This window comes from Pelophylax lessonae, assembly GCF_965119305.1.
Source record: "Pelophylax lessonae genome assembly, chromosome: 10".
NCBI lineage: Eukaryota > Metazoa > Chordata > Amphibia > Anura > Ranidae > Pelophylax > Pelophylax lessonae.
Genome location: NC_138777.1, coordinates 217,421,833 through 217,433,932, shown reverse-complemented (window position 1 = coordinate 217,433,932; position 12,100 = coordinate 217,421,833). Strand labels below are relative to the sequence as shown.

General features: G+C 46.0%; 1 protein-coding gene across 1 annotated transcript; it reads left to right on the top strand.

The window, feature by feature from the left end:
- Positions 1–1,993: 1,993 nt before the first annotated feature.
- PDCD5 (programmed cell death 5) lies at positions 1,994–11,732 on the top strand. Its single transcript, XM_082269779.1, has 6 exons — positions 1,994–2,126; positions 3,227–3,267; positions 4,232–4,293; positions 4,436–4,527; positions 10,333–10,404; positions 11,538–11,732. Exons 1-6 carry the CDS (start codon positions 2,061–2,063, stop codon positions 11,583–11,585), a joined length of 381 nt encoding a protein of 126 aa, XP_082125905.1. The 5' UTR covers positions 1,994–2,060; the 3' UTR covers positions 11,586–11,732.
- The last annotated feature ends 368 nt before the right edge of the window (positions 11,733–12,100 follow it).

The following is a 12,100-nucleotide window of genomic DNA, read 5'->3' as shown; positions in this document are numbered from 1 at the left end:
TTCTTGGGTAGATACAGGCCTGAATGTGCCACTGATTGGGTTTTTTCCACCGCTCAATGAGAACCCTTCTCATGGAGCCAGTGGGGAGACTCCCCAGCCTCAGTAGCCACACCCGGTAGACATGACAGCCCAGCTGAAAATGCTGCACAGTGCTCAGGACAGTGGTCTGAGGAGGTCTGTAATGCACACAGTGCTCAGGACAGTGGTCTGAGGAGGTCTGTAATGCACACAGTGCTCTGAATAGTAGTCTGAGAGGCCTGTAATGCTGCACAGTGTTCTATGCCGTGGTCTGAGGAGGTCTGTAATGAACACAGTGCTGTGAATGGTGGTCTGAGAGGCCTACAATGCAGCACAGTGCTCTGGATGGCAGTCTAAAGGGTAGGCCAGTAATGCACAGTGCTCTGGGATGGTGGTCTGACTCTAAGAAGCCTGTAATGCTTCACAATGCTGGATGGTGGTCTCAGGTCTAAAGGATGGCCTGTAATGCACAGTGCTATGGATGCCGGTGGTCAGAGGAGGCCTGTTATGCACACACAGTGCTATGAACGAACAGTGGTCTGAGGGGAGGCCTGTAATTGTAATGTACACAGTCACAGTGCTCTGCTCTCTGCTCTGGAGGGTCGTTGTCGTGAGACGGGAGTGTGACTCTTGTCGGGTCGGCCTGTAAAGCACAGTGCTGCTCTGGACGGACGTGTGAAGACTCAGGGTCCTGTAACTGTGGCTTGCTGGCTGCACAGTCACTTGCCTGCTGGGAGTGGAAGAAGGTGGAACTCCATGAAAACCGGAAGTTCACGAGGATAAACCTCCCTGCCTCACATTTGCGTTTCGTTAATGAACGAAAATGGAATTGATTTTCATCATAGCTTTCGCCAGTGGACGAAAATATGTGGTGTACTTTTCGTTTCGTTTTTGGCACTGTAAAAATGCCACTGCCGAAAATTTTGACAAATTTTTTTTTTTTTTTTGACGAAATAAACACTGGTAAGACTCCATAATGTGCTAGTATGCAATGTGATGCATAATATCACATTATACAACTGCCTTACAGGTGTTTGATTTTTTTTTCCCACCCGTAAAGTAACACAGTGCCGTATCCCAAAACAATGACCTGGTCATGAAGGGGATGTAAATCTTTCGGCGGTCAAGTGGTTAGGCAAGGGGGCGGCAGTGCAATTAGGTCTTAATGGAACCCCCACAGATCTGTTGATGTGCATTTTTGTGCATGTCTAACCGCCTGGTGCTGCAGCGTGTTTTTGAAAAGAGTCGGGGAATATATTTCTGCCTTTCTCAGAGGTAGGGCAGCCCATTAAATAGACTGCCTACAGCCCCGTACACATGGGCCGAATGCCAGCCGACATTAGCTGGTTCAATAAAAACCATCTGACATTCGGCCCGTGTGTATGGCAGCCATTCGGCCCGCTTTTGTCGGACGTGCATGCTGGAAAACCAGCAGCCGACCGTCTCCCGATCAGCGCTCTCCGCCAATGGCGGAGAGCGCTGATCAGAGTGTTCTGGCGGGGGTACGTCCCCCTTTCAGAACACAATAGCTCAGCGGGGGAGATCACTGTACTAACATCAGATTGTTAGTACAGCGGCTTCAAACCGCGGGGTTGAATGGAAAAAAATGAATAGTGTGTATCCGACTCTGAACGTGACACATGGGAATGAGCGGAAAATGGACCAAAATACGCGCACACGCGGTCGCAGATGTTGGTGTAGGCCTGAACCTAGCTGAAGAGAATGGTTAGTGAATACAGTGAATGAGGGTTTGTTTACTTTGGTTGTCCAATCATGGACAGGGATTTGAGTGGATATTTATAAAGGTTTTTCCTTGCACATGATCGGGTGACTGCAGTGTACACAGCACTTCCTCATCCAATCATCCTCACTGATGAGAACACTGATATTCTCTATAGATCGAAGGTCAACACACGTCTCCATGGCAACAAGAGCGGCGCTCCATTCATAGGCCTGGCCGTACTATTAGTAATGTCTGGCGGGGGTCGGTGTGCGTGGTGACGTAAGCCGGAACGGCGGAACGTGTAGCGAGGATTAGGGGGATGGCGGACCCGGAGCTGGAAGCGATAAGAAAGCAGCGGCTGGCGGATCTACAGGGGAGACATGGGGTGAGATGAGGAGACAGGATATTGGGGTGGTGGGGGGGGTGTAACACTGGGATATGTAGGGAGGGGGGGGGTGTAACACTGGGATATGTAGGGAGGGGGGGGGGGGTGTAACACTGGGATATGTAGGGAGGGGGGGGGGGTGTAACACTGGGATATGTAGGGAGGGGGGGGGGTGTAACACTGGGATATGTAGGGAGGGGGGGGGGGTGTAACACTGGGATATGTAGGGAGGGGGGGGGGGTGTAACACTGGGATATGTAGGGAGGGGGGGGGTGTAACACTGGGATATGTAGGGAGGGGGGGGGGTGTAACACTGGGATATGTAGGGAGGGGGGGGGTGTAACACTGGGATATGTAGGGAGGGGGGGGGTGTAACACTGGGATATGTAGGGAGGGGGGGTGTAACACTGGGATATGTAGGGAGGGGGGGGGGTGTAACACTGGGATATGTAGGGAGGGGGGGGGGTGTAACACTGGGATATGTGGGGAGGGTGTAACACTGGGATATGTAGGGAGGGGGGGTGTAACACTGGGATATGTGGGGAGGGTGTAACACTGGGATATGTAGGGAGGGGGGGGGGGTGTAACACTGGGATATGTAGGGAGAGGGGGGGTGTAACACTGGGATATGTAGGGAGGGGGGGGGTGTAACACTGGGATATGTAGGGAGGGGGGGGGGTGTAACACTGGGATATGTGGGGAGGGTGTAACACTGGGATATGTAGGGAGGGGGGGTGTAACACTGGGATATGTAGGGAGGGGGGGGGGTGTAACACTGGGATATGTAGGGAGGGGGGGGGGTGTAACACTGGGATATGTGGGGGGGGTGTAACACTGGGATATGTAGGGAGGGGGGGGTGTAACACTGGGATATGTAGGGAGGGGGGGGTGTAACACTGGGATATGTAGGGGGGGGGGGTGTAACACTGGGATATGTAGGGAGGGGGGGTGTAACTGGGATATGTAGGTACGGGGTGGGGGGCTGTGTAAAACTGGGGTACATGGGGGGGGCTGTGTAAAACTGGGGTACATGGGGGGGGGGGTGTAAAGCCAGGGGGATGCTATGTTCGGAGTTCTTACATTTTCCGTTCTCTTTGCAGGAAGCGGGGAGTGACCAGGCTCAGCAAGAAGCTAAACAAAGGTGAGCTGTTCTGATCAGCTGGTGTTGTGGTAAAATCGTTGTCAGTGCTGTACGAATGACACCCAGGGGCCACACAGCCAGCACTATGGATGAAGCAGTAGGAATGTCAGCCCTGACAGAGCGAGTTCACTGAGCGGAGCACATGGGAGGTGCTACACAAATATCCTCGTCAAAGTACACAGAATGTATATAGTACGTCCAGTTCTTCTTCTGTTCCATCTGCAGATCATTGGGATGAGCTTCCATCTGCAGATGCTATCAGTTAAAGTCACCTGACAGTTCAGTTTAAAAATTAAAATATATATATTTTTTTAAATTGTTCTGTTTAACCCCTAATTGGCCCAAATTAATTCATTTTCCCCCTTCTTTCTTCAAATATTCTGTTTTTTTTTTTTTATTTGTTTAATGTTTATTCTTTCTTTTATTGTTGGATTAAAAAAAACTAAAAACACACATTTTGAGGAAAAAAAAAAAAAGCTTTTGTTGGGGTGGTTTTATACCAGGATGATGCCTGGCAGGTATCATTCCAGTATCATAATTTGCAGCTGCTGGTTGCCTTCCAAGCAGAAGTGATCCTAGTGGCTCCCCATAAAGAGGACCTGTCGCAGCCCATACTCTCACAAGAGATGTTCATCCCTTATGAAAGCAAAAAATTAGATTAACAAAAAAAAAAGTAAAAGGCTTGGGGGAACTGCAGGGGATGGGGACCTCTGAGAAACTTCAGGGTGCTGGGGGGGGGGGGGGCACTATAAGGGCCTGGAGGCTCTATAGTAGACTGAGGGGCTCTGCATGGGGCTAGGTGACTCTGTGCACAGTTGGGGCACTGTGGGGGGCTCACGGGGTATATGACACTCCCAGAAGTGTCAATTGCAGATGAGGTGTTTGAAAGCTGCAGTTATAAAACAGGGGGGTCATTTGCATAAAGCACATCTTTGGTTCCTAATTTTTTGCTTTTTGTTTACAGAGAAGATGACATGCGAAATAACATTTTATCCCAGGTCCTCAGCCAGGGCGCTCGGGCAAGGTGTAAGTATTATCACCATGTGACCTATAATGAACAGGGCCGGGGTCATCCTAGTGACTTCTCTCCAAATGTATTATGTGGGAAGGGGGTGGGGAGGAGTATGCTTGGTGTTTTTGTATATGTTTAATTCTTCTTCTGTTTCAGTGAACAACCTGGCCTTGGTGAAGCCTGAGAAAGCCAAAGCTGTAGAAAATTACCTTATACAGATGGCAAGAATTGGCCAGCTTGGTGGGAAGGTTGGTGTCCATTGCATTTATGTATAATAAGTGAAAGTTATACACCCCCTCTTAAAGTGTTAGTAAACCCAGGTTCCTGCATTCAATATATCTGGTCTCCCACAGTACACAGAACATGGAAATGCAATTTATTTTTGTAAATATTAACTGCAAAATTAATCAAAATTGGAATATAAATTATATCCACCACCTGCGCAATCTGTGTGTGTGTGTGTATATATATATATATATATATATATATATATATATATATATATATATATATAATATTTATGAAAAAAATTGATTGTGAACCAGTGTGTAAAGCTGCTGGTTTAACCGCGCTAAGTGATAACAAGTTATTAATAAGCTAACATAACTCTAATTTTGCATACAATCCTTAATGTGTCAATCAATACCCCTCTGAGAGGATGATTTGTACTAAAATTCCAAAAATGAATAAATAAATATTTGAAGTGCAATTAAAGTGCTCAAAACATATTATTGCATAAATAAGTAACTCTATAGCTGTAAGGAAATGTCTATAGCAAGCAAAAGTTCTTAATCTCCAGCGTGATTATGCGTGCCACAGTGTTCTTATTTCTTTATTCCAAACACACTTCCCAAAATTGTGCTGTTAAAACCTTTTGTGTCCGCCACCAATGAACAGATTGCCATTGCCTACTTACCAAAGTTAAAGAGGTTGTAAACCCATAGATTTTATTTTTTTTTCGCAGCCTGAAAGAGAAAGACATAATGAGCTAGAATTATGAAATACTTACTTACCTTAGAACGAGCCCCCGCCGTGCTGCCCGCTTACCTGTATGACGGGCGACATGTCCAGTCGCCCGTCTTCCGGGATCGCGGCATCCGGCCATCTGATTGGCCGGAGCCGCGGTGACGTCACTCCCGCGCAGGGGACTCTGAAGGAACGGCACCAGCGGCCGTTCCTTCAGAGCGCATGCGCCAGTGACGTCACTGGCTGCATGTAAGGTAAATATCTCCTAAACGGTGCATGTTTAGGAGATATTTACAGTACCTATAGGTAAACCTTATCATAGACTTACCTATAGGTACAAGTGTCATAGGAGGGTTTACTTCCTCTTTAAGTATAAATCTCGCCTTATTCCCAATAAGGGGACCGCCTCGACCATCAGTTAGGTAAACTCCACCTAAAGGTAAGTATATACTCAATAAGAGGGCCTCCAAAACAATCAGACACACTCCATCCAAGAATCACCAGGTTTACAGGGAGTGAAAGAGGGAGACTTCCCTGGTGAAGTATGTGGTATTTATTGAATAAAATAGTAGTAAAAACTTACAGTATTGTTTGCAGAGATACAAGCTCAAACTGGGAAGCAGGGACACCGTTTGCATTCCACCTGCGCTTCAAATGGCAGAAGTGACTTACTACGTTATCCCGTGACCCTAAGCGTTTTGTCAGCAGCATCTCACGTCCTCAGGAGTCATGACGCAGGTGGAATGCAAACCACCTGCAAATGCAAAGTCAGACCTATCCTTTTGAAGACGCAGGGGTACTTAAAGATGCCATGGATAGATAGGCTGAAGGTTATTTAAAGAAGGCATGGGATGCAGGAGCTGCTAACTTTCAGCCAATCATTGCATCCACCTGTGTAGCCAGATCACTAGACCTTTGGTTGGAGCAGTTGAAATTCCTCCTGGAACACAACACCCTTAAAGAGGATTCACTCCCCGTTCTCAACAAAGCTGCCGCTTATTTTGCTGGCGCTTCTGCAGTAGCCATCAGGTTTTCGGCTAGATGTTCAGCCCTTATAAACAAAGCTAGACTGGTGATCTGGTTTAAAGCTTGGGCAGGGAATATGGCTTCTAAAGCGAAATTATGCTCTCACCATTCAAGGGTGGCCTATTATTCGGTGAAGACTTGGATGTGGTTTTGGAGAGATCTGCAGACAAAAAAGGTTTTCCAATACTGATGAAGAAACAGCCCAAAAGCCTTTTTGACCTCTCAGGAAAACCAGTCAAAAGGACTCAGGCAAAATAGACCCTAGGACATAGAATAGAACAGAGGAAGGGCAAGGGCAGAGGAGGGATTTCTGTTTAATTCCTCCCAAATTAAAGACAAAAGCCAATGATTCCCCTTGCAGGGCTAGGAGGGAGGCTGGGGACTTTTCCTACCCTCTTGGCAAAGGGTTACAATAAATGAGTTCATAATGGATCTAATCGACAATAGATACAGGATAGTATTCTATCATATACCCCCAAGTCGTTATTTGGTTACTCCACTGCCGAAGGACTCAGACATGGCAGCTGCCATGACGAATCTAATTCAGGAGTTTCTGGATCAGGAAGTCCTTTTCCCCAATCCCTGGAGGGCAAGGTTATGGGGGGTTCTATTCCCATGTGTTCATCGGAAGGAAACCTTCGGGGAAATAAGTTGATCCTGAATTTAAAGGAAGTCAACAAAAGTGGTGTTTTACAAAAAATTCAAGATGAACACTATCTTCATGACGAGAGAGAGCTATTATTCAGAGAAGCTTTCATGACTACGATCAACCTAACAGATGCATACCTGCATATTCCCGTCAGTCTGCTCCAAACTGTTCCTCAGATTTGCAATGAAAGGACTGGGCCAGACAATCTTTTTTTCAATTCAACGCCCTCCTGTTCGGGTTGACATCTGCTCTAAAGATCTTCGCGAAGGTCCTGGCAGAAGCCTTACAGGGGTTGAGGACCTCAGGTATCCAGATAATACCCTACCTGGATGATCTATATTTGCAGAGTCCTCCACAGAGCTGGAGAAAAACCTAATCTATGCAATAATCCATCTGCAACCGCTAGCATGGATTGTGAACTTGGAAAAGTCAAATTTGGGACAATTGCAGAAATTTGTCTTCCTGGGTTACATACTGGATTCGGTGGAAGGAAAATTTATATTTACCGAGCGAAAAGATGTGGCGACAGTATCCTACATAAACAAGGGGGTACGTGGGCTCCCTCCCTAATGGAGGTGGCAAAGCTGATCCTTTAAATGGACAGAAGAAACCACCCTCTCTCTGGGAGCCATTCACCTCCAAGGGGAGCAGACATCTTAAGCAGAGAGAATATTTGTCATATGGGATGGGGTCACACGGAATGGAGCTTCAAGCATTAAGTGTTTTTGAGGCAATTTTTTAGAGATGTGGGGTCGACATCTAATAGACCTGTTTGTCTCATCCAAAAATGTGCAAGTAGAACTTTCTCACTTCACAGGGACCTTTGCAGTCTGGGTCTGGATGCATTTGCCTTTCCGAGGTCGGAGGTTCTCTTGTACGCTTTCCCTCCATCCAGGCTCATACCAAAAGTGATTCAGAAAGTCCAGCTTTGCCAAAAAAGGTCATGGTTTGCTGCTCTACAGAAACTGTCAATAGCAACACCCTGGAGCCTGCCCGAGAGGATCGATTTGCTGGTCCCGCAGGTAACCTTTCTTTGACGGCTTGGCTCCTGAGCGGATACTGTTAACCAAGTAATTGTCAGAAAAAGTGATTGACACGATCTTAAACCATAGGAAGAAATCATCAACAAACTTCTAATAAAATTTGGAAAACGTTATGCTTTTGGTGAAAGGGCAATAACAGGATTTCTGGACCTATTATTCCGGTAGGTTTGGACTTTCTGCAAAATGGATCTGACCTAGGGTTAGCTCCCAATACTTTTAGAGTACAGGTGGCAGCATTGTCCAGTTTTCTAGCTATCAGATTGGCGGAACGTACTCCTAATAAGATTCATCAAGGCCGTTTCAAGGAGTAGAGCGCTGCGGTCTAATAAGTTTTCCCTGTTGGGATTTGTCGATGGTCCTTCAGTTTCTCAAAAACAGCTTTTTGAGCCGTTGGAGAAACGTAGGTTAAAAGTAGTAACTTACAAGACAGTGCTCTTAGTGGTGCTGGTCACGGCTAGGAGAGTCCAGTGAACTACAAGCTATGTCCAAAGCATAACCATAACGCTCCAATTTGCCGGATATAGTAATTATTTCGCTGGACCTGGCTTTCTTCTCAAAGTGTCAACAGGTTTTTGTTGATCACAAGAAATTATCCCATCGTTTTGTGGGCAAGCCAGTAACTCCAGGGAGAAAGATTTCTATAAAATTGACGTAAGGTGGTGTGTGTTATGTTACATCGAGTGCACCAAAGGGAGAAAAGTCCCTAATTTATTCCTTCTATACTCGGGACACAAAGGATCAGCTGCTTCTAAAACCATCGATAGATTGATGAAGGCTGCAATCATTGAGGCTTAGGCAAGTGCCGCGCTCCAAGCTCCCCAAAATCTTAATCCCATTCCAGCAGGGTCCTGGCTACGTCCTGGGCTGAAAGGGCAGGAGCTAGCCCAATCCAAATCTGCAAAGCGGCCTCCTGGTTGTGTTTCCAGACATTTGTCAAGCATTACCGTCTGGATCTCTTATCCTCCAATGATCAGGCTTTTGGGAGAAAAGTGCTCAAGGCTGTGGTCCCTCCCTAGCAGTTATGGTTTCTATAATGTCACTCTCATTAGGCGGTCCTGGAAGATGACTGGGGAAAAACTATGTTTTTAATACCTGTTAACTTGATTTCCAGGACGGCACTGCTTCCCGCCCTATTATACATATGGTATGTAGTATGGTTGGTAGGTATGAAATTAGCTGTGCCCTCGGTTATGTTATTACTGAGGGACTCTCGCACACCTGTATTTAAACTAATGTGGATTGTGTGTCCTGTGGGAGGAGCTTGAAATCAAGTTAACGGGTAACTTTTTTTTTTTACTGGTAATGGTGGCGATCAGCGACTTTAGCGGGACTGTGACATTGCAGCGGACAAATCGGACACTGACACTTTTGGGGACCAGTGACACTAATACAAAATTATGCACGGTCACTGTACTAATGACACTGGCTGGTAAGGGGTTAACATCAGGGATGATCAAAGGGTTAACTCTGTGCCCAGCCTGTGCTTTTACTATGGGAAGGCATTGATTCATGTTCCTGTATAATTGGCGGTAAGCTGGGCTCCCGCTGTGTGTAATCACAACAGGAGCTGTTCGTCGGGAGGTGGATTAAACTTTTTTTTAGTCATTCTGTTAGAGTGGTGTCCTTATAGTGACGCTGTACTATGGTACACACACTATTCTTGCTTATAACAGTGATGATCACGATTATTAGCAATAACTGTCATGAATGGCTTTCCATTCATGACAGCTTGCTTACTGTTGACATGCTGTGATTGGCTACAGCTAATCACATGGTACAGGCTGCTGTGATAGCTATAGGCTTCTCGCAACACCACAATAGTAAGCAAAATAATCATAAATGGAAGTTTTTGTTTTAACATAGCCATCACACCCCCCCCCCCCCCCCCCACTCATCGGTCACTGTGTCCACTGGACATGGGGGGTCAAGGGTTCACACCGCTGAATTCCCCAGAGGGTGGGCATGTGCTCAGAAGTGTACCAGTGTGTCACTGAGCCTGCAGCTGCCACCCACTCGCAGTATATTTACTGTGAGTGGGTCGGCAAGTGGTTAAACATCAAGCTCTTTTGTCACCAAATTGCTGCTGCAAAGTATAATATTAAAATAACAGTTTAATATTTGTTGTGTCCCCCTTACCCCCCACCCTTTCCAGTCTTTGGTTGGTTCTAAAAGCTGCACGCCTCATCCTTTTTTGTGTGGATGCACCCTGCGAGGGTTTCCTGCATGCTTATGTCCTGGAAAAGTTGTACTGTTCTTTATATAATTTTTAATAGAATAAAATACTGTGTGATCTGTTTCTTCACTGTTTTGTGCAATGTGACTCTTCTTTTTCATGATTCCTGATTCTTGGGCGGATTTTGTCTTCCCAGTTATCTGAAGAGGGTCTAATAGAGATTTTGGAAAAAGTGAGTCAACAGACGGAGAAGAAGACTACAGTAAAGGTGAGTACATTGTTGGGCTGGTTTTTGCTTTTTTGCGTGGTCTGCTTTTCTCTGGCCTCTAACCAGCAGTGCCCTGGGTATCCAGCAGTGTCCTGGGAAGTTGTGTAGAATGGACATTAGGGGGCAGCCCAGAGCTGCACGCTGATCAGTTCCAGGCGTCTGTTACCGGTGCTTTATTCCACACTGAAGGAAGCTTATCATAAGATACGTGGGCTACAATTGCTGCTTCTGAAAATGCTGGTTGCTTGACTGTAATTCTGATCTAATGAGTCACTTAACTGGAACAGAAATGTAAGTCCCTTTCTGAATACCTGCTTGTTCTGGGTCACCATCTTAAAGCATTAAAATAAGAGGGTTAGCTTGATGGACAAGCAGCTACTATTTTCAAAAGACAAATTGCAACTCTTTGTATTTCTCTCGCAGTAGGTTTTCTATTAAGGCTTGCATAGCCCTGTAAAAGTAAAGGGATCCATCTGACTGCCATTTAATGGGTTGGCGCTATATAAATTCTGTATAAGAGGTTCCGGACCCCGCAAGTGTTTACTTTTATATGTTGCTCCTGCAGCTTATGCCACACAGATGAAATGCAGGCACCTGTAGAGAGAACCCTGCGATTGAGAGGTTTGTCACATGACTCTGAAAGGTCATATGCTCTCTCCTGGCCCTTTTGTCAGTGTGTAGACTTTGATCCAACTTTACCCTCTGGATCAAAGTCGCATCAAAGTAGTGCAGGCACCTTATCAAAGTCACATAGATGGGAACGGCAGCATTGAACTCAATAGGCTGTGACTTGTCATGCGAATTTGTGTCTAAAGTCGCATGACAAGTTGCACTAGAGGAAACTGAGCCTTTAACCACTTGCCGACCGCTGCAGGACTATATACTGCGGTGGTCAGCCCCTCCTGGGTACATCGCTTGCCAACGAGCCTCTAGGGGGCGAGCGTGCGCCGCCCCCCCCCCCCCCCCCCACTCGTTAACTAACATCCCCGCGCGAGTGCTCGGCGGCTCCGATGTCCGCTGGTCACTCACAATCTCACGCTACCGACTCAATGAAAGTGATTGGAAGCTATAGAGTAAGCAGCCTAGATCCCTCTTGTGTCCACAGTATAAAACACTTTTTTTTTTTTTTCCAGTTTAACCGAAGGAAAGTGATGGACTCTGACGAGGAGGATGACTACTGAGGCACAGCAGAGGGATTGGCTACAAGCACTTGTTTTTACAACGCATGCATTGTACATGAAAGGCACTGAGTAATCGTCTACAATACAAAAGAAAGACATCATGTGGGGTATTTTGGGGTTTTCTTTTTTTAAACCAAGTTCCCTTTTAAAGTGGCGCACTTTAATTTCCTGTACAGGATCACATCTGGCGAGATGTAATAATTGGTTGTGCTGCAAAGTTTACAAACTGTTACATAGGAAGAGGTTTTTTTTTTTTTTCTTGCAAAATGTCCCTCCTTTTCCCCCTTCAGTAAATTATTTGAATTTGCGATCTTCTTAGAAATTGACTCCTTTTAATTCCTGTTCAACCATGTGACCTCTGAATGTGACAGTGAAGAATTGTGCCATTGCTTTTGAAAGAGAATAAAAATGTCTTTTGTTCTGTAACTATGATAAATTGTAGCAGTGATATTGTGCTTTATAGTAGATGATGGTATGGTGGTGTCTGGCTGCGGTCAGAGTACACTGCTTACGTA

Bases quoted from the DNA above. Each gene is read 5' to 3' on its own strand.
- PDCD5 (XM_082269779.1), top strand. From the start codon at position 2,061: ATGGCGGACCCGGAGCTGGAAGCGATAAGAAAGCAGCGGCTGGCGGAT. The intron at 4,294-4,435 runs GTAAGTATTATC...CTTCTGTTTCAG, and splicing joins CCAGGGCGCTCGGGCAAGGT to TGAACAACCTGGCCTTGGTG. The intron at 4,528-10,332 runs GTTGGTGTCCAT...TTGTCTTCCCAG, and splicing joins TTGGCCAGCTTGGTGGGAAG to TTATCTGAAGAGGGTCTAAT.